Source organism: Artibeus jamaicensis, unplaced genomic scaffold (assembly GCF_021234435.1).
Source record: "Artibeus jamaicensis isolate MK-2021 breed Jamaican fruit bat unplaced genomic scaffold, CSHL_Jam_final scaffold_474, whole genome shotgun sequence".
Lineage (NCBI taxonomy): Eukaryota > Metazoa > Chordata > Mammalia > Chiroptera > Phyllostomidae > Artibeus > Artibeus jamaicensis.
In genome coordinates, this window is record NW_026522046.1 from 31,866,185 (window position 1) to 31,889,284 (window position 23,100).

At 39.9% G+C, this 23,100-nt stretch overlaps 1 protein-coding gene across 1 annotated transcript in view; it reads right to left on the reverse strand.

Moving 5' to 3' along the window:
* Positions 1–23,100, reverse strand: part of LOC128626260 (uncharacterized) — a 77,393-nt gene that overhangs the window by 23,318 nt on the left and 30,975 nt on the right. The window contains 5 exon segments of the mRNA XM_053657738.1: positions 4,103–4,108; positions 5,759–5,858; positions 7,694–7,784; positions 19,269–19,404; positions 20,077–20,156. Coding sequence (XP_053513713.1) covers positions 4,103–4,108; positions 5,759–5,858; positions 7,694–7,784; positions 19,269–19,404; positions 20,077–20,156 — 413 coding nt within the window.

Sequence of the window (23,100 nt, forward strand, 5' to 3'; positions counted from 1 at the left end):
GCCTGGGAAGGCAGGACAGAAAAACACAGAATTAGACCCATTCTGTGCCAGTTTCCCAGGATGGGTGGGTGGGAGAGACAATGAAATGGTACAAACTCACCCACAGCAATTCAGGGCCCAATATGACATGTTTAAACGCGGCCCTGGTGAGGTTTTTTGTTTCCTCGGCAGCTCTGAGACGGGAGGGTGGCACACATTTCTTCCTCTGGAGAAATCAAGCTCCTTCAAGATTAGATAGAGGCGAAGCTGGCAACAGCGAGCAAACTTCTCAATAGTCTCCCTCCCAGACCCATGTCCTGTGCAAGAGAGAGAAACTGGGTTGCTACCGTGATGGTAATGTGCTCGTTCTGTCTGTCTGACTGGGGCTACACTAGATTAGCGGGCCATAATTACGGCTAAAATCCACGTCTCTGACACAGTTGAGAGAATGTCTGTTCCTGAACTGAACTGAACCGAACTGAACTGAACGCCAAGGAAAGGCTTCGCTGGAGGTTAAGCCAGGCAGCCTCCGCTCTCAGAAAGTGATACGCTGTTTCAGCGTCGCACTGGATACTGTATCCGAGCAGCGGGATTTCCTGCAGCTTGGGTTTCAGATGGTTTACTTTGATTTCTTGGGACGATAAAGAAGTCTGCTCATCTTTAAATGGTATTTTTAGTGGCCACACCATTGTAAAACCTTCAGCACTTTGCTTTGTGTCTGGATGGGACAAGATCTGCCTCGAGATAACTTGACTCAGACTTTTTTGAAGGAATCCTCCCCCCCCACAATTCTCTCCCTGTCTTTCATGCTTTGCAGAAAATAATGAAGTCTGTGGTTAACAATCCTTCCTTCACCTGGTGGACTTAGAATTTTAAGTTTAACTTCGTGAGACAGTAATGGAAATCAATTCCTTTTTCTCCATCACTGGTGGTGGTCTAAAGCAGATCCAGGAATGTCCTCATCTTTTGCCAGAATCGTTAATACAATTTTTGTATTAAAAAACTCCATCTCCTCTTCTCTGTCTCATCTTTTCTATATGTGCTCTTGTCTGCTTCTCAAATCATAAAGCAAACTGCAAACCAAATTTGACTAAAATTTCAAGACAAGTCAGGGCAAAATAAGGAAGCTGAAAGCCGAGCTGGGAATAAGGAGAGAAGAGCTTGAACCAGCCTGTTTCATATTCCCCTCAAACCATCCCAGACTTTCCTTAAATAGAACCCACAGTTTGCAGGCTCTCTAATGAATACTGGCCAAGTGGCCGCCTCAGGTTTGAGGCATGTTATTACCATTTTCCCCCATTCCCTCTCCTTAATTAGAGGCTGTAAAGGGAGGTGGCCCCCAGTTTCTGACAAGCCGCATTAGCTTCACCAGAATGAAATGCCTGATTCTGGACCTCTTTCCTAAAGAACTGACTGTTTTTATGGAGGGGATGCATTTGCAGGGGGAAGGCCTCCACAGGATTAGTCGGAGAGGTTATGAAACCTCTATTCCCCGAAGGCCTCATTTCCTAGGACCGATTTCAGGATACTTCAAAGATAAGGCGGGGGGATAGACTAGGTCAGTTTCTCCTGAGTTTCACCATTCAACTGAGATCCATAAAAAGAAAGACATTTTATCTGTACCAAACACACATACACACACATGCACTCAAACACAAAAATTTTCATAAAACAATATTTATCCCTGGTACTTACTAAGACCTTCAATGGTCCATTCTATGTTATTTCATTATTTGAATACAAATCTCCACCCACTGAATTAATTTCGTGCACTGAAGAGAGATGAACCCACGGTTTGAAAAACACTCAACAGGACGCCCTTTTATTTTTTTTCCAACCCTGTAATTCAATATGGAGTGGTTTTGAATTGAGGACAAGCCTGATGAGTTTGAGGTATGGAATAAAGGAATCCGATCAGCTCCGGGTCTGCTGTGTTTTGAAATCTCTCTGTGTGTTCATTCTCTTCACCCCAGAGGACTCCATTATCTCTGCTCAAAGAGCAACACTGCTCTGGCTGTTTCCCCTGCTTCTCTTTGATCCCTGCAGCCAGGCGTCAGCCCTTCCCCCAAGCCCTCCCTCCCACCCCCATTGAGGCTGTTTGGACTCCGGGGGTTTTGCTGGGCCCCTAGCCCATGAGTGTTCACTGTGCCCGGGGCTGTTCCCCATCCAACCTGCCCCACTGTCCCCCGCTGAGATTTCAGTCTCCATCGGCCAGGTTAATGGGGTTGCTGTTCTTCCCCTATTGTCCTTCTCTTATTGTTCTCTTATTTCACACAGGACTTATCGGTTTGTTCCTGGGACAATTTTTAGTTTGTTGCTGAAATGACAAAAGTGAGAGAGGATTGTATTTGGGGAATAAGTGAGCCAGCGATTTAATCCAGGAAGGTTTTATTCATTTGTTAAATTATTTTAGAAGTGTTTTAAAAATGAGATTTTTAACAGATAAAAAATAATGTAATGTAACTTAAACCACAAGCCATATTTTTAAAAATGCATATATCGTCGACATCAAATCAATTATACAGCATTTTAGGTTCAAGTGTCAATTCTGGTCAGAAAGACAAATTCATAGACGCATTATTTATTTTACCCACAATTTACAACATTTACTGAGCACCTCTTAAGATACAAAGCAAAAGCAAGATATGTAAAAGACATTTCCTGACTTCAAGGCAACTAAACCTTCAGAAGGAAATTAAGAAGTGCATGTACATCTTATAAAACAGATTTTAATAAGTGACTTGGACACAGGTCATTACAAAGCCAATCGTAATATCTCTCCCTGTTCAGAACTAGCAAGAGTGAAAAAGAGAAAAACCATTTTTTCCTGTTTCATCTTTTCGAGATAAGAAATTGCAAATTCCTCCATTCCCCATTTTAATTGCATGCTTGAGGAAGGAAGGAAGGAAGGAAGGAAGGAAGGAAGGAAGGAAGGAAGGAAGGAAGGAAGGAAGGAAGGAAAGGAGGGAGGGAGGGAGGGAGGGGGGATGGAGGGAGGGAGGGAGGGGTCCTGAGTGCCTCATTTGTGCCCTGTGCTGTGAGGGTGATGGAATGGCCTTCCTATGATCTTCCTTTGGTGCCTCCGTGTACTTCTCAAATGAACCAGCCGCCCAAGAACTGAATTGATGAGGAAAAACATCCCTGCATTCGGATGGATAGAGGCTGGAGTGCAAGAAGCATGTAAAGAAGGCCACGTCTTTCTCCCCCTCTGACTGTCCAGAGCAGTGTTACCAAATAGGAACTCAAAGTGAGCCATCTGTATAATTATAAATTGTATAGTCTTTTTAAAACAAAATTTATTTGAACAATATATTTTAACCCAATAGGTTCAAAATATTATCACCACGACATGTAATCAACATACAAAGATATTTTCCCACCAACAGTGCACTAGGGTCCCCTTTTCTTCACAACCTCTCCAACACTTGTTTGTTTGTGATAGCCATTCTGACCAATGTGAAGGGGTATCTCATTGTGGTTTTAATTTGTATCTCTCTGATGACTAGTGATGCTGAGCATCTTCTCACGTGCCTCTGGGCCCTCTGTATGTCAACCTTGGAGAAGTGTGTGTTCAAGTCCTTTGCCCATTTTTTAATTGGGTTTTTGTCTTCCTGGAGTGGAGTCATGTGAGTTATTTATATATTTTGGAGATCAAACCCTTATTCAAGGTATCATTGGCAAATATGTTTTCCCATACAGTTGGTTCTCTTTTCATTTTAATGTTCTTCTCTTTAGCCATGCAGAAGCTTTTGCAGACTGGTGCAACCACTGTGGAAAACAGTATGGCATTTATTTCCTCAGAAAACTAAAAATGGAGCTACCTTTTGACCCAGCAATTTCACTGCTGGGATTATACCCTAAAAACCCTGAAACACCAATCCAAGACAACCTATGCACTTGAATGTTCATAGCAGCACAATTTACAATAGCCAAGTACTGGAATCAGCCTCAGTGCCCATCAGTAAATGAGTGGATAAAAAAACTATGGTACATTTACACAATGGAATTCTATGCAGCAGAGAGAAAGGAGCTCCTACCCTTTGCAACAGCATGATGGAACTGGAGAGCATTATGCTGAGCGAAATAGGCCAGGTAGTGAGGGACAAAGACCATATGAACTTACCTTTAACTGCAACATAATCAAAAAAAGAAAAAAGCAAACAAAATATAACCAGAGACATTGAAATTAAGAACAAGCTGACAGTAACCAGAGGGGAGGTGGGAGGGGGTAATGGGGGGAAGTTATTTCAGAGACAACTATAAAGGACACCTGGACAAAACCAAAGGGGGAGCAGAAGCAAGAGAGGAAGGTGGGTTTGGCCAGGGGGAGGGAGTGAGGGGGATAAATGCAGACAACTGTAACTAAACAACAATAAAATCTTTTTTTAAAGAAATAAACTACTGCTACTCATACAACATGGACTGAATTTCAAAACCATTAAGCTAATTTTTGTGTGTTTTTTAATGAAATTCTAGAAAAGACAACACTAATCTATCATGAAGAAGACAAATCAGTGGTTTGTCTAAGACCAGGATTTTGGGGAGAGGTTGCTGAAAATGGAAACAGTGGAACTTTCTGGAGTAAGTGCTCCATAACTTAACGTGGTTGTGGTTATATGGAAGTGGTCATTTTCGAATTCATTAAACTGTGAATCAAATAAAGTTGATTTTTTTAGGGAGAAAGAAAAAGATATTTTCTTTTGAACTATTGTCCTCAAACTCTGGCATGTATTTCCATGCACAGCACATCTCAGTTACAACTCATCATATTTGCAGAGTTCAAGAACCACAAGTCACTCGTAGAAAACCACAGTATGGTTTCCCTCACTGGGGACACAGTCTGGTCATCTAGTCCTGTGCTGTAGTGGACAATGTGGGTCTAAATAAAGAAGCAGAACTGGGCAAAAGCCTAGATCATTAATGCATTTCTCTAACATTTAACAAAATTATTTTCCTGTGCATGTTAGTGGATAAATGGGAGTTTCCAACACTCAGGGTTCACTTCTTTCTCTTCTCCCAGCCTTTCAGACCTGGGAAAATAAGAGAATTTGGGGTGGCATCTCCCCTATTTCAACGCCCCAGAGTCATCATCTGCTCCAAGGTAAACAAAGATGATACCTCCCGTTCTCACACTAGTGTCACGCCTTACAGTTGATAAATGCTTTCGTGTACAGTACCTCATTTAACCATTTTAACCAGACCATGCGTAGTTTGTGGAAGTATTAGCATCCTCATTTTATAAATGAATGAGCTCGCGCTCAGGGAGAGTAAATGATTTGCCCAAAGCATCCAGGGTTTTAAAACATAATGTAGTATGTGTCCCACTAAAGCAGAGCTGCGTGGTGAAAGGAAATAAGGAATATGTTTGCAGCAGTATGGGTTTTTATCTTCTTTGGCAACAACCCAGGTCTCCCTTCCTTTCAAAAAAAAAAAAAAAAAGCGCCGAAACTGGGTGAACTGATGATCATGTTTAAAAAAACTAACATACAAACAACCTCTTGGCTAATTGAGCTTTTCACTGGACTTTGTGTTGTTGGTTTGTTGTGTGTGTGTATTTTTTAAGTTGGATATTGTGTGTAGTTTAGCAACGTAGAACATCTCACTGTTGCAAGCAAGTTTTTGCCGCGGCCCTTAAATGTGTTGCAATCATTTTGTCTGGGAAAACAAACAAAGGTGGGTCAGCAATGAGAGGCTGGCCGAGTCCCAGCTCCGAGGACGTTGGCTTACCTACCAACAATGCCTCCCTTTCAAGCACAGGCCAGCTATTTTATGAGATCACGGTTCTCTGCAAGGGAACTGCTGTAGTCAGCAGGACGGAACTTCACTACTGCCCTGTGGGGAAGGACAGTCCTGCCATCATCTTCAGATGCATCCCGCTCCTGACACCGTGTGAAAAAGACAGGGACAGACTTTAAAGGCAGGGAGTTCATTCCCTGGGAATCAGAATTGTCTTTTGAAAAATATTCCCTAGAATAGAGACAATATGTTTATCACCCTTAACTTCAGAAACAATGGACTCAAAGGCGATAGTCACAGCCCTCTATTTTGACTGCTCAGGTTTTTTCTGTTCTACCCAACTGTGTTCCTATTTTTATCCCTTTCATTTTCTACCCAGGAGTCATCTTGCTTGTTGGATAAGACACCAGTTATAGCCATTCGGTATTTGATTTTTTTTGGTCCTTTTTTATTTTATACTTATTTTCTTAGCTCCTGCCTACTTGTTCTCTCAGTGAACCTTAGATAAATCATAAGCAAATAAGTTTAGCTAGTTTTCAGAGAGCAACAGTCATAGAAATTGAGATGGTCTGGGAGCCTCTTTAAAAATCATTTAGATAGCCTTCAAATTTTGGACAAAATGGCAAGATCCAGCTTGCAGTCAGCATGTCTAGCTCATCTCATTCACAGTAAATCCTCTGGAGTTTTCGTTCAGCTGACACAGTGATGTCAAGAATGGTGACTCGTTAACTAAAGTGCTGAGTGGTGAGTTCAATGCCCTACTTATGGGTCACATACTGTGGTTTCCCCAGCAGCGGGCTAACGCTGGGGACACAAGAGGAAGACACTATGGCCCACTAAACTATAGCCATTGTCTAGTTTGTCACTAAGGTTAACTCTTCCTTCCTCTATAGGAAATGGGGAGAACAAAAATAATATAAAACTTGCAGAAAAATGTGAACACATCCAGACACTTCTGTAGTAACCAGCATTTTTTAAGTGTGGACAAAAAGCACAAAGGAATTTATTATCCACCATTTCTGCTTCCCCAATACCTCCCTCTCTAGAAATCCTACTCTGGACCTGGTAACCAGTGAAAATGGCAAATTACTTGACCTGCTGGGTTGATTCGAGTCATTTATTAGCTATCCTATTTTAGACATTTTTAAAATAACTTTTTAGCCTAATAATTTACTACTAAATCAGGAAAGCAGCTGTGGTTTATTAGCAGCTTAAGGTTAATAATACTGAACACAGTCTGACTCAAAGGAGCACATATTGGAACAAGCACACATTTATTCCATCACCTGCACAAGTTTGTACTCATAAGAGAATAGATACCTATTCTTCTGTTACAATCTTCTGTCAAGTAAATTCCACTCTACACTAAAAGTACCTCAAAGGATCCAGATGCTGCTAAGATACGTCACTGGTAAGATTCTCTCCTCTCTGTATCCTGCATCTAAGATGTAAGTGATTTTTTTTCTGTCTAGTCTACCCCTTAACTTCTTTGTCAGTTGAAAGGTGTGTTAACATTTAAAACCTCAAGTCACATAGTTGGAGAACTGGCCCACCTGGCCACAGTGCTCTGCCTTCCTCAGCCCCTATGTCCTCAACAGCATGGGGCCTGTCTTTCCAACACCCATGCTGAAAGGTGTTTTGAAGGTATCTTACTTATCTCACTTGGACTTAAACACAAGGGTATCTGCAAATATTGGTTTGGTTTGCTTTCTAAGATATGAAAAAGGAGCAAGAAAAAGGGTCTTATTGTCCATGTAGTCTGCATTGCTGGCTTGGTTTCAGGTCTTGGATCTGAGAGTGTTTGCATACACTTTCCCAGGAGCTCTGATCCAGCTCCTACTGTTTTACTAGCTCACTTCTTAGATATTAAACACACACACACACGCGCACACGCACACCTACTGGGAAATTTCTCAATTCCGTGAAATTGTGTAATGTGACTATGTTGGGACACTTGCCCAAATGGTAATCTTCTTACCTGTAAACACTGCTGGGGCTGGTGAGAAGACACCAGCCCAGGCTCCTTCCAGCTCTTTCTTGCCAAAATATACAAGGAAAGATGTATCTCCCTGAGGGAGACAGAGAGAAGCTGTTGCTTCATTTTAAAAGAAAAGGTTTTAAAGTTATGAACTAGAGTCAAGTAAGAACACGAATATTTTCCAAGGAATAGTTAAATACTAAAATATACGACGCTGCTGTAAATCTTTCTTTATTATCATCACCATAACACCAGTTAATTACACTAATTTTATATAAAAATGGAAAATATAGAGCAACACAGAAGTCATTAAGATCCCCCACATTTCTACCTTCTACACATGTAAACTACATGTGTGTTTTTAGACACAGATGTACATTCTGATACAGACATGTAGAGAAATCCTTTTTTAGCCAAATAATATCATAAAATTACATTTTTGGTAAGTGTTTTTTGTCTAACAAGAGATCATGAAAATCTCACCATATCAATAAACATATACAGCATCATTGTTAATAGGTGCATAGTATCCTTTAATGTGGTTATACCATAAGTTATTTAACAAATCCATATGGTTGATTTTCTTTCCAACACTTATTATTATAAACAATTCTATAATAAACATTTTTCTACAGAACATATACGCCAAGATGAAAAAATATGGCCCAAATGAAAGAATGTAGAAGAACTCCAGGAAAAGAACTAAGTGATGAGGAGATAGCCAACCTATGAATCAGATGCAAAGTTCAAGACAGTGGTGATCAGGATGCTTACAGAAATTATGGAGTAGAGGTGCAAAATAAAGGAAGAAATGAAGGCTACACAAAGTGAAATAAATCAAAATGTACAGGAAACTAGCAGAGAAGGAAAGAAAACCATGACTCAAATCAATAATTTAAAACAATGATTTTCAATCAATAATTGAAAATAAACCTTCAGTCAGATAGAATGAATAAACAAGAATTCAAAAAAGTGAGGAGGCTTAGGAACCTCTGGAACAACTTTAAACATTCCAACATCTGAATTATAAGGGTGTCAGAAGGAGAAGAGGAAGGGCAAGAAATTAAAAATTTATTTTAAAAATAATTAAGGAGAACTTCCCCAATCTGGCAAAGGAACTAGAAATACAAGTTGAGGAAGTTAGATGCAAGAAGCAACACACCTGAACACACCATAATTAAATTAGTCAAGATTAAAGATAAGAAGAGAATCTTAAAAACAGCAAGAGAAAAAGAAAGTGTTAACCTACAAAGGAGTTCCTGTAAGACTATCAGCTGATTTCTCAAAAGTAACCTTACAGGCAAGAAGTGGCTAGAAAGAAGTATTCCAAGTCATGAAAGTCAAGGACCTACATCCAAGATTACTCTATTTAACAAAGCTTTCATTTAGAATGGAAGGGTAGATAAAAGTGCTCCCCAAATAAGGTAAAGTTAAAGGAGTTCAGCACCACCAATCCCTTATTATATGAAACCTTATTAAAGGGACTTATCTAAGAAAAAGAAGAAGACCAAAACTATGAGCAGTAAAATGACAACAAACTCACAACTATCAATGACTGAACCTAAAAAACAAAAACAAAGTAAACAAACTAGAACAGGAACAGACAGAATCATAGAAATGGAGATCACATAGAGGGTTATCAGTGGGAAGGGGAGAGAGAGAATGGGGGAAAATGGTACAGGGAATGAGAAGCATAATTTGTAGGCACAAAATATACAGGGGGAGGTTAAGAACAGTGTAGAAAATGGAGAAGCCAAAGAACTTATATGTACATCACACGGGCATGAACTAAATAGGGGTGATGCTGGAGGGAGGGGGATGTAGGGCAGAGGGGGAGAAAGGGGAGAAATAAAATGGGACAACTGTAATAGCATAGTCAATAAAATATACTTAAAAAAAAGAAAGGAACCAGGGACAAATGGAGAGAAGCTAAATTGTCTAGCATCGGGGTGAGAGCAGAGAGGCCTGGAGGGCACACACAAAAAACATTTTTCTATATGCATTTTTGTGAATGTTTCTGATCGATCGCAGGCTAAATTCTCAAAACCATGATTGATAGGTGAAAGGTAATGTTTTGTTGTTGTTTTATGTATTTATTTTAGTGTTTAAAATTCCAAATTAACATGTAGAAAAATACAGCCAATTCATATCTCACCAATGTGATTGATTTACTTTGATTATTAGTAAAGTTATACGGTTTCTTTATACTTATTGACCATTTATATCTTTTACTTTTTGAACTGCCTTTCCCCTTTTGCTTTTTAATTTGCCTCTTTCTAACTATATTATAAAACCAATGTTATTACAGAGATTATTAGATCTTCATCTAACTGTTGCAAATATTTTCTCAAGATAACCCAGATATCAGGTGTGCCTTAATTTGGGTGAATGGTGGCCTGGTGTCCACATAGCTGTCTCTGTATTTGTCCCCTGCCTTAGACTACCATGATACATTAACTCAACATGCTTTTAATGCCCTTAAAAAGTCATCTCATGCAAAAGCCTTAGTAAACATAACTGGAGTTTTTATAGAAAATATGAACAGGTTTTGCAAAACACATCCTCACAGGAAAATCCCTACCTGACATGTCTGTTCTTATTCATTTCCTATATCTGGAGCTGAACTAGGGAGTGGTTTGCATAGTTCTGTTCTTCAACCTGCCTCCTCAAATCTGTCTTGATGTTCTGCCAAACAAAGGGCCCTCCAGTTACCAAAAGTTGCCCTCCTTAGAAGACAGCGTAGTGATTATTTTAACTTGTTTTGAACATGCCCTTTGGGATAGCATGCCCAAATCCAGCAGTTTACCAGAGTATTTCTTCTGATCTTTTTACTGTTAAGCCTCTTGAGAGTATTATTATTCTTCACCTAATTTCTGCACATTTCTTGTCAATTTTATTTTTGAGTATTTTTTCCTTCATTTGCTTTTGCAACTGGTAACTTTGCTCCACAATATTATTTAGCCAACTATTCTTTATATATAGGAAAACAATTTACTTGGGGATTCATTAAAAGAAAAAAAACATGATTAATACATTCTACACAGCTGCAAGTGAATAAATTCTTTTTCGTGTGTGGGTAAAATCAACCATCTTACTAATTTATCTCATTGTTTCTAATAATTTTTTACTTCTTTATTTTTCTTAATATATTACCACCACCTATAAATAACAAAATTATCTCCTTCTTTCAAACATTTATTCCTCTCATTACTTTCTCATGTCTAATTACGTTGGTCAGTGCTTCTAAACTAGGAGTACTAGTAGCAATGATGGGGTTCTTTGTCCTCTATCATAAAAAGTTCTAAAGCTTCCATTAAAAATGATGCTAGCATTGGTATATTGTGTAAACATAGACACACATATACAATTTTAATGTCAAAGAAGTTTACCTCTTTTTGTATCATACTGATGGTTTGGGTTTCTTACTGGTATACACACACACACACACACACACACATATAAAACTTTAAAGATTTAATGTTTCATTCTCAGGAAAAACAGGAAATTGAGGAAACACACTACATTTTACAGCCCACATTAATTTGGGGTTGCTTCTAACCCTAACTGGCACAGCTGTCAACCATATTAGCTGCTTAACCAGAACCAAGGTGTTCACCATCAGTAGGATGTTACGTGGACAACACTAGAGGATTGAAGGTGTTTTTCCTGAGAGAAGCTTTAAGACAGAAGTTGCTGAGACAGCCAGCTCTCCAAGCAGCCCCTCCTTTTCCACCGGGAGGATTTGCCTAAAGTATGTAGCTAGTCAGCACTTAGAAAAAGTGCCTCCTCTCCCTATAAAACCACCCACCCTTTCCCTAAGCTCTTGGACTCCCTAAGCCCTCACGGCCCCTGACCCAAAATCTTAACTAAGATCTCCATCATTTCAGCAGTCACGCCTAGTAAATTAGGAAGCAGGTCTCCTAAATGCCACCGACTTACATATATGTGCTTATGTCCACAACTGGATATATGGAGACAGGACTTTAAGTCATCTTAACCAGATCTTAAGATTAATTAAAAACTACATAAAGTGCTTTAGGTCCTGAGTGGTAGACACATGAGATACATGAGTGGTTTATGATCAAGAAGGTAAAAGGAGCTCTCTAGCCAAACGACCTTATGGCCCAGAGATGAGCAGGCAGGCATTCTTCCCTAGTACATTCTTAGTCATTTTATTCATGCTCTATTTTTCTAGAGTCCACAGATTAAAGGCCGAAAGTCCACATTCTGAGGCTGAAGCTTTCGCACGACCCTAGTTCTAACATATCTTTCTTCAGTTTAACCAGTGGCTTTTATAGCCAGTGCCAAGGGGTAGCATTTTTTCAAGTTTCTCAGATGGTTTTACTGTGCACTCCAACTCGACCACAATGGACATAATCCTGCTCCTTTATTTTTCTAATAAGAAGTCACTTAGGTGAGTGAGTAGGGGACATACTGAGAATAACCAGGATTCCCCAGCATGCAATGCACTTCTCTTTCTTTTAAATCAGACTTAATTGAAAACGAATTAAGGCAACTTGTTGAGGAGACAAGCTGCCAAATACAATGAAATGGTGTGGTTCATTACAGAAGGAATGATCAGAAAATCAACAGATCTAGAAGTTCCTCACTTAAATGACCACTGAGGGTGAGATGACCCGGACTGAAGTACAGCAACCACCAACCATGTGTGGCAGCACTTGAAAATGGGGGTAGTGGGAAGGGATATAAAGAAAAAAAAATATCCAATTGTCAGGCAAAGGCAGGATTTGTGCAGGAAATAACTTTGCTGAGTAAACAGAAATAAGAACTAGTCAAGGCAAGCGAAGACAAGGTTGCACAAACATAAGATTTGTTTCTAAATCAGATAAATCAGACAAAGCTGGGCTAAATAACAACTCTATTTGCAATTTTCTATGTGTATTTTCAACTTATGCTGGTAGTGAGCATGTATTTACAGCTTTCTGTACATTTTATCCCTGAGAAAGAGAATAAAAGAAGACACTCACCTTCACAGGAATTGAAAATAGAAATTGCATTGGTTCAAAACGTCAAATTTTTCTCAGATTTAATCTTGCACATTTAGAACCTTTAAAAAGTTTAGTTGGGAATGACAATGAGGAAGGTCAATGGAAAAGATCTATTAATATTATTAGCAGAGAAGTTTGGGACAAAGGAAGAATTTGTTGTTTTGTTTTCCCAGAACAGCTCCTGTCTCTTCATTCTCCTTCCAAGTTCATTCTATTTCTGGGTGGTCTTTGAGATTCAAGACTCAAAAAAATAATCTTAGCCAGGATAAAAACTCCTTACCTTATCATTTGACTTTTATTTTTATTTTCATATAGTAATCAATTTACACTATTTCTCAACTTTTAAAAATATATACATTATCCTTTCAACATATAGTCATTCTATCCCAGTTTGTGAGTTTGATCACAAAACAAGTAACATAATTTTCTGATTCCTACAGTTTTTTTGAATATTTGTCTTAACTTTTATACACACACATACACATAAACTTCCATTTCTTATTTCAAGTTGGACTTTGTGCCTAAGGAGACATGATAAAAGGCCCGAAGTACTGTTGCCATCAGAAAACTCGTTAAAAAAGGTGGCTACAGTCCAGGGAGGGTAATAAGGGCAGAAATGCCATGGGGTTCTTATCCTGTGCTCTAAACTGGTGCTAACCTTTATTTGGGTACCAAAAATATAGAAAAATAAACTATTCAATACTGTAAAGTAAGGACTGTTCGCAAACAGATTACAACTATCACAGGTAAGTTGTAACCTTCATTTTCGCCGTGCTAAAGTAATTTCTCGTTCTTTAAAAGGCTGACAGGTCAGTTTTCGTTGGGAAGGCCCTTCCCACATCTATCTCCTTCCAGTTGCCCCTTCGGGAGACAAACACGAGTGTCCAGGAAAGGAAGAGGAAGTAAATCTTCAACCCACCTCCACTGTTTCTTAGTAGTTTTGGTAGATATTGTGGCAATATGGATGAAGACCAGGTAATGACTTGAGACTTAGAAATTATTGTAGATATTATTCATCTAAGTTCTAATCATGCAAAATTACGAGTTGCTGAAATATCCAAATCACTGTATTTTATGTTATTGAACCAGGTGTTTGACAAACTCAGATCTCCGAGCTACCACTGCATCTTAGATCCCATTTAACTGTCACCCACATAGAAATTCCTCACCCAAATGGGACTTCCCATAATCTTAATGGTAAGGCAATGAGAAGATAAAAGTATGAAAGACTATCTAACTCACTATCTACCATCCACTCTGTTCTCCATCAGATTTTTTTTTAATTAAAATAGTTCCAACTTTAAAGTAAATCCAATTCAATGTTAGAGAAACTCAATCTCAACATCCACTTTACTTTTGCTCCATAATCCACAATTCATCCATATATTCCTAACAAAACCCATGCATGGATGTTGGATTTTTTACATATATCCCCCATAAATCTCCCTTTTATCCTTCCCATAAGTTTTAATGATATTCAATAAAGAGCAGCAAATTTTCTTTGGCTTCCCCTTTTAGGAACTTGGTACTCATGGGACCCTTTGTAATTACTAAACTTCTCTCAGCCAATTTTAAATCTTTAAAATAAGTATATCTATCTCTCCTTGTATAATTATTGTCCAAATTGGTGGTGAAGTAGATAAAGAGCCCTGGCATATTTAACACATTCAACATCAAATGTTAGTTATTATTTTTGCTGGTCTGTGTTCACTGTATTCAGTCTTTTGCAGGAAGAAGTTCAAAGAGGAGACATAATGAAGAATTAAGTAATAAATAGAAGGCTGATAAGAGTAGTCCAAAAATAGGTGGGGAAGAAGTTCAAAGTGGGGACATAATGAAGAATTAAGTAATAAATAGAAGGTTGGATAAGAGTAATCCAAAAATAGGTGTCTATTCCAGAACTTGCTTCCTAATAAAGCAGCGTCTCAAGCCATCTTCCCTGAACCTTGATTGAACTGCACTTCTAATTTGCAAAGAGGTGGCCTAAACGACTCCATTTAAGCTACAAAACATGCCCCTTGAGAAAATTTGTAACCCTAGAGAGAGCTCTTACTAAAGATGAACATAGCAAACATGTCCGCAAACTTCAGGGGTAGTAAGGACGAGTCCTCCTGTGGGAAAGTAGGCAGTTTCTCACGACCGGGGTGGAAACACCATATGAAAGAAAAACTAGAGCCTTTTGTGATAATGAAAGTCTTATTTGTAAGAAAGTCTCCAAGTTCATTACTCCAAATCTTCGTTTAATATCAAAAATATCTGGGAGCTCCTGAAGGCTTTTGAGAAAGGCAACAGTAACATAATCAAAAGGCTGCTAGAAAATGAGCCTTATTTCTTGGAAGAGAACAGATGACAAAGACGGTAGGTGACAAAATTTGTTCACTTGACGTACTGCTAAAGGTGTTCATTGGTAGCTTAATATGTTTCAAATTGTTGTAGAAAGAATGTCTTCTAATAGGAGAAGAAATCCGGAGGTTTCATGGATAAGTCGGCTAGAGAAACAGACTTTGAAGAGATGTAATGCCAATTGAGTGCATTATGATCATTTGTGTGCACAAACACAGCACCTCCTAAATGCATGATATTTCAGAGACAAAATATTTAAAGTGCATTGTATTTTAAGCATTTTAGGCCCTTATCTGGTATTTGGGACTGTGTCACTGATTTTTCAAGTGATCTTTGGCAAACCACATAACTTTTTTTTTATTCTAAACTTTCCGCAGATATTTCAAAAACCAAGTTTTGAAATCAGCAGCATGCACCATCTGTCTTTAAACCTTAGGAGTCTTGCTGTGCTCTAGAACGGTCTCTCTTGATTCATTCTGATTCACGGTACAATTCAATGTTGTCTCTCTAGAGCCTTGGGGAACTGAGGACTTTTGGAGAATTTTGTGTCTCAGATAGTTGTGTGAACATCTCTTTGAGAAAAAACAATTTTAAAAAGACATATCTATTTTATATAAACACACAAACTGCACTAAATTCTTCCCTGCCCTCTTAAGCCAAGTGTGCTGAATATGATTTAAGGCTTTTGTTGATGACTTGGTATCAGGATAAACATCCCTTATCTACCATGGTGAGCTGTAACTCACTGACCTGTGACACACCTTCCAAAGGAGCTAATGCAGGGAAAGCCCACATCCACGTACAAAATTCAGGAGGAGGTCGGCAGTGAGAGGCTGTTGGCTTTCTAAAGCGTTATTTCACCCCTGAACCCTGGTACACCACACTGCACGCCTCACTGTGGAAAGGATGTGATTAGAGAAGAGGATTCTGGCAGACCAGGGCAGCTGAGGGGGGAAAATGGTCTTAAAATAAGATCCAGTCCAGAAAATGACTGAAATAATTAAAGAGGCTTCACATACAAAAAGAAAACTTAGAGAAAATGAATATTTAAATGTTGGTAGCGTTGTCTTGTGAAGATGCCTTAGATACAAACCTGTAAATACCTAGAGCAGAGAAACAGGACCAGTGGGTAAAATCATATAGGGAAGCAGATTTGGGTTCAATATAAACAGAACTCATCTTTGTAACTTACTTTGGTTCACAGTTTATGTGCAAGACCCTCCTCGGTGTCAAAGGCAATAAAAAGATGAGCAGAACAAAGTACAGGCATCCCCAAATAGACTCTCACCCAGAGCAGCTGGAATCCGGAGTCCGTGAGGGGGAGGAAAGGAGCTGGAATAGGAGCTAGAACTAGACACTGGGGCACCTGAAGGGCTAAGTCAAGGATACTGGGTTGTTTTAAACAGGCAATTGGGAATGATAAAGCATTTTTTTTGAAATTTTAAAACTGATTTTAATTAGAAAAATAATAATAATAATAAAACAGGTTATAAAAATTCAAAGATATCAAAATTCATTATATACAAAGTGAAAGTTCACCACCAACCCCAGTTCCCAGAGGTATCCATGAGCAGTTTAGCTTTATCGTAACTCTTTTGTGGCTTCAGTTCCTTATGTATAATAGATAATAATGTGCATTATGTGTAGAGGTGTTATGAGGATTTAAAAAAAAAAAACGTTTGCCAGTTACTTGGAGGCGAGAATTGTGTCTAATTCTAGGTTTCTTAGCTCCACACTATTGAGTTTTTAGGCTGAATAATTCTTTGCTGTGGGAGCTGTGCAAGACACCGTAGGAAGTGCAGCAGCATCCCTCACACCTACCCCCAGACACCAGCAGCACCCCCCCCAACACACATCCCAGTGACAACAGAAATGTTTCCATGCATGGCCAAATGTCCTGTGACATTTGGAGCAAAGGAGATGGGGCTGACTGCAGTTTAAGTCTGAAAGCCACCTGCTGCAGAATTCTCTCTTGTTTCAGGTAGGTCAGGGTTGTTGTTGTTGTTTTTGCTTATGCAGGCCTTCAACTGATTAGACGAGGCCCACCTGTACTGCAGAGCCTCGTCTGCACAGTCTGTTTTACTCAAAGTTCACTCACTCAAATGTTGACTCTTTCTGACATCCTGACAGAAACATCCAGATTAATGTATGACCACATGTCTGAGCACCATGACCCTGCCAACTTGACTCATAAAATTAATCACGTACAGCCGACTCCTTGTCAACTTTATAGAATCACATCACGGGCAGCACATAAGCAGAGCCTGTCCGGCTGTCTTAGAGGAAAACTGTAGAGGTGTTGACTGGGAGACTGGGCTGGATGACCTCTATATTCATTTGGGGACCTGAGTCTGACCTGTGGCACTGTCTCCCGGGAAGAGTGATGCATGCCTTTCTCCTTCCCCCTAATCACAGCTGTAGACTAGTGTATTCTTGTGGTTTATGTAGCGACTATTTAGAAGTCGTCTGTCTTCTCCAGGCTGTCTGGCAGTCAACTGCCACTTGGTGTTATTGCTGTGTCTGCCTCAAGCAGCTAATAATGGCTGTGAAAACCATTTCATAATTGTAATGCCAAGGAAATGTATAGCTCTGGACTCCTGTGGGCTAAATAAAGCCAGATAACCCTGCTTATTATAGTCATGTCTAAAATTAAAGTAAATAAATAATGAGTGAGAACCTGAGTAGTTTTTTTCATGGTTGAAAAGTACTGAATGACTTCATTCATGAGTCTTGTAGCTGTCTACTTCTATGCATGGAAACTTGGGGTTTACTCTACTGTTCCATCTGGGTTCCAGAGACAGAAGATGGCTGGGTGCTGGGGGTTGGCACTGGTGTGGTGTTGTCCTGAGTTGCCTGTCATTCCTGCCCAAATTCTCTGTGGCACAAGGAGCCAAATATATAAATCAATACCATAAATAGGCACACAAATAATAACTCTCCAGTCTTAATTCTCTACTAACATACATAGCCTTTCTGCCTTGCCGCTTAGCAATAGGTTCCTTTATTTTCAAAACGAGATTCATGTTCACGAAATAAGGTTACAAATGCAGGCAAGGGAAGAAATCCACTGTTTACAAACGTACCATTCTTTCTTGTTACCCACCACTTTTTAGAACATAGGTATTAAAATACACAATGATTAGGAGCTAAGCATATTCCACAATCTGTCATCATTCTCTCACTTCAGGAGGCCCATAATTAACCTTCCCATTAATTCCATATCTTTTAGATCTTCCTAAATCAACACCTACTCTAAATTACTACTCAAATGAATGCCTAGTTTTACATCTGAGTTCTCTCTGTCCTAGTCTGAAAAGCCTGTGAGCCTCTGTCCAGTCCCCGTGTCTGCCTCACTCAAGAATCTGGCTCAAAGCCTGGACCTCCCCAGATCCAACCGCTGGCAAGAAAATTCTCTATCAAACAGCTCTCTCACGTGTCTGTGTATTAAAAATAGCTAATATGACCCCCCCACTGCTCTCACTCACTCACACTGTTACCAGCTAGATCATGAGACCTCGGTTCTTGTTTTCTTCAAGGAAAGATTTTGGTCAAGAGACAAAGTGCAGTAAAGCATGCAAGAATTCTCTGGCCACAGCGAAGGCGCACTCAGATGGGACGTTTATTAACGTTCCCAGTGACACAGGGAAGGGCTTAGCATAGAAGGAGCAACAGGAGAGGGGCTAGGGAGGGAAATGAGCCTGGGCCTGGGCTGCTTTGGCTCACTAACAAGTCAGAGAAAAGGGGTCCCTGGGCCTTCTCCCCCAGCATAGACGTTAGGTAGAAAATAGAAGGGGGGGGGGGCAAGAATAGCATGGGAAATATAGAATCCAAAGGACTTGAGACACATGGTCATAAACTAAAGGGGGGTAACGGTGGGGATGGGGGGGTAGGGTGGAGGGGAATGAAGGGGGGAATAGAACAACTGTAACAGCATAATCAATAAAAAAATTAAAAGAAAAAAAAAAAAAAGAGGTCCCTGGGGACAGGGTCGGGAGGTTAGCTGGTGGCGAGCTGCCACTGCCCACTGCTCCCTTCATTGCAAGTCAGGTCTCGTGAGGTCCCTTAGACTGAGAGATGTGTACCTGAGGAGGAAGAAAATGGCATGGGAGTGCTGGGATGGGGGGCGTGTTCTGGGTCCTTTGTCCTGATGGTTTTATCCCTGTCTTGCAGGCAGCAGGAATCTTAGGGGAGGTCTCAGGGGAAGGTATAAATAGAATACTCACCAGCTTTTCAGCTGTGCTCCTCCAGGGGCAGTGTCTCCACTCATCGGCACCACGGCAGGGTCAGTAGTCAGTGCACCTGGTCCTGGCATCACCCACCCGGTTTTGCTGCTTTTCTGGGCCCAGAGCTGAAATACAACTGAGGCCTAGACGTTATCTCTAGGGAGGAAATGGTAGGGGCTCTCAACCTCATGACCAGTTGTATGCTAGGGGAGAGAAGGTCACCCTGGGGCGAAGTCCTTGTTTTCCCAGTTTTGTTCATTGCTAGGCACCAGGGGCTTCCCTCCCTGGTGGCTTTCTGTACCTCACCTATTGTCCTTGCCTGCCCTGCTCATGTCTGTCTAAGTGCCTATTACAAAACTGAAGGCCAGCTCTTGTGCCCAGGGAAGGGAAAGAGGAGGAGTGCAGTATAGGAAGAAGGAGAGGCCAATATTCAGAAGTAGGTCTCTGCGGGGTCAGGGGAAGAGGGTCTAAATGGTAATGGTAAAAAAAATACAATTAAAAAAATTTATTCAAGAAATGGGTCCCCAAATTTCATATTGATGTTGAATTTGTCCCTGGCATTTTCATCAGTGATTTTTATGTGGAATTACTCTTTTTTTAACTGATCTTCCTGGGGAGCACATTTTCTTAAGTGTCTGGTATGGCTAATGTGGCACCATCACGTTTATTTATGGGTCACCCTGCTTAGACTATTATCATAACAATGACCTTAATCCCCAAAATGGCTTCAGCCAAACTGTCTTCTGCCTTAGCAGTCTGAGATGAACCTTTTAGTTCCTTCATTCAAGAATCACTGTGGAATGAATACCTTCTGTGCTGAGCAGGGCTGCCACGTTCCCCAACTCCACTGTGTTCTCTGGATGGAGCTGGAAGAGGGCGGAGGATATCCTGGACGTTGTATATTTACCAAAGGAGATTAGAAAATCAACATGAGTACAAAAGAAGCAGAGATTTGATAACAGCTAGGAACTAGACAATAAAAATGTGGGCCTCAAATGTACTTCCTGAATTCTAAAATGTTGATTACTCTTATCAACCAAGGGAACAAAGTCCAGCCCCATCCTCAACATAGCTGACAAAATGACCTTCCTAAAGGACAAAAGGTCAAGTTTAGTTGTCAGGACCGTTCTGTCTTTTTTTCTGTTTTCTTTTTAAATCAAGTAATAACAACAGAAAAGGTGCTTGTCTTTTAGACAACCAAACTGGGACGGTCATAAAGTGTAATTGTGAGAGGTTTATTTATTATTGTTCGTAAAAAGGTTCTTTCAATCAGAAAAGTTTTTCCTAGCAGTAACTGACCTTTGTCATAATCCTTTCTCACCCCTGTCAAACATTTCTAAGACTTGACATAAGTACTTAATGTTGTTGGATCCAAAACACCATGTGACTCAGGTAGAAATAATTCTTCAAGCAAAGGAATTTATATGACTGTGCCTTTTACCATCCATTAAGCGGCTTTTTATGTTGGGCCGACTTGTAATGTGTATTCATGTCACCTTGTAAGAGGAAACTGCATTCAGCATTTTCACGAGTTTATGAAAGAAATCTCTATTTCAAATAACCTTCCTTCAATCCCCAGTCTGTAGTGAGTGCTAGAAGAAGGTAATACAAAAATGAACAAGACATTCTCTGTGTTCTCTATAGGCATACACTCCGGGGCCTGAGACCCACTGTCTACTCAGAAGCAAACTAATAAGGGCTATCACACAGGATTAAATGGAAAGCATGGAGCACATGGAAAGATTAATTCTAACTGGGGGGTTTGCAAACGTGTATAGTGGTCACATGGAGATGTCCGAGGAACCAGGGAGACAAGGAGATTAAGGAAAGACTTTAAATATTTAAGAATGGAAGTCTGGCCCAGGAATTCAGGCTTAAGAGACTTGGAAGTAATATGCTCAGAGTTGTGTTTCCTTAGCTTGGTATTATGCATTCCTCCTCTTTTGTACAGGGTACAGTCTGAAATGTATCAGCTCGGGTGTACAAAAACCTGCCCCAGCCTACCTTCCTGCTGACCCTGTTGCCAACTGCATTCCTGTCTGAGTAATCCACTCCCACGAAGCAGACTTTCGCTCTGATTTCCCAGCAGGTCTTGAACTCTATCACCTCTGATGTTTTCCTGAAACTGTACCTTGTGCCTGGAATCCTTCCCCATTCTCCTCCAGCTATCAATGTATACACTCAGCATTTATTTAAATTATATATGTGTACATTAATTACTCTTTTTTTAAACTGAGGACTAATATATATTAAGTAGTGTGTGACCTACAAAGTTATGGCAGACCAGGTCACTACTAATGAGGGAGTTCACAGCCTATCCAAATCCTGTCTATCCCTGCAGAGAACTCCCCCAGACCAGCCTGGCTCAGGAAATTGTATGGAATGCTCAGGAATGTCAGTAACAAATATAGAAATGGCCTAAGCTGTTTCCTACGGGTTTCTTTTTTTAAAATGTGATTTGAAATAGTTATTTTAATTATATTTATTAATTATGATATCACAGTTGTCCCAACTTTTTCCCCTCTGCCCCCTTCTACCCAGCAATCCCCACTCTCTCAGACAATCCCCACACTATTATTCATGTCCATGAATAATATTCATGAATATTGGACATGTCCATGACCAATCTTATATGCATGGGTCATGCGTATAAGATTTTTGGCCACTCCATTTTCTATATCGTATTTTACATCCCCATGGCTGTTCTGTGACTACCTATTTGTACTGCTTAATCCCCTCACCTCTTCACCCATTTCCCCACACCCCTGTCTACCTGGCAACCATCAAAATGCTCTTTGTATCCATGACTCTGTCTCTCCTTGTTTGCTTAGTTTTTTAGATTCGATTGTTGATAGATATGTATTCATTGCCATTTTATTATTCCTAGTTTTAATCTTTTTTCTTAAATAAGTCCCTTTAGCATTTCATATAATAATAGTTTGATAATGATGAACTCCTTTAGTTTTTTCTTGTCTGGGAAACTCTTTATCTGCTCTTTGATTCTAAATGATAACTTTGCTGGGCAGAGCAACCTTGGCTGTAGATCCCTGCTTTTCATGACTTTGAATATTTCTTGCCAATCCCTTCTTGCCTGCAAAGTTTCTTTTGAGAAAGCAGCTGACAGTCTTGTGGGAACTCCCCTGTACATAATTAACTTCTTTTCTCTTGCTGCTTTTAAGATTCTCTGTTTATTTTTAACCTTTGGCATTTTAATTATGATATATCTTGGAGTGGGCCTCTTTGTGTCCATGGTTTTTGAGACTCTGCTTCCCATATTTGCATGTTTATTTCTTTCACCAAATAAGGAAGTTTCCTTTCATTTTTTTCAAACAGATTTCCAATTTCTTGCTCTTTCTCTTCTCCTTCTGGCAGCCCTATAATGCAAATGTTGGAATACTTGAAATTGTCCCATAGGCTGCTTACACTATCCTCACTTTTTTTGGATTATTTTTTCTTCTTGCTGTTCTGATTGGTTGTTTTTTGGCTTTCTTATATTCCAAATCACTGATTTGATCCTCAGCTTCATGCACACTATTGTTGATTCCCTGTAAATTGTTCTTCATTTCAGTCAGTGCATGCTCCATTTCTAACTAAATCCTTTTTATGCTTTGAGGTTCCCACTACGTTCAATGAGCATCCCTGTGCACAGCGTTTGAACTTCGAATTGAGTACATTGCTTTTCTCTATTTTGTTTGGTTCTTTTTCTAGAGTCTTGTTCTTACATTTGGGCCATGTTTCTTTGTCTCCTCATTTTGGTAGCCTCCCTGTGTTCGTTTATATGTTTTAGGTAGAGCTGCTATGCCTCCTAGGCTTGATAGAGGGCCTATTAGAG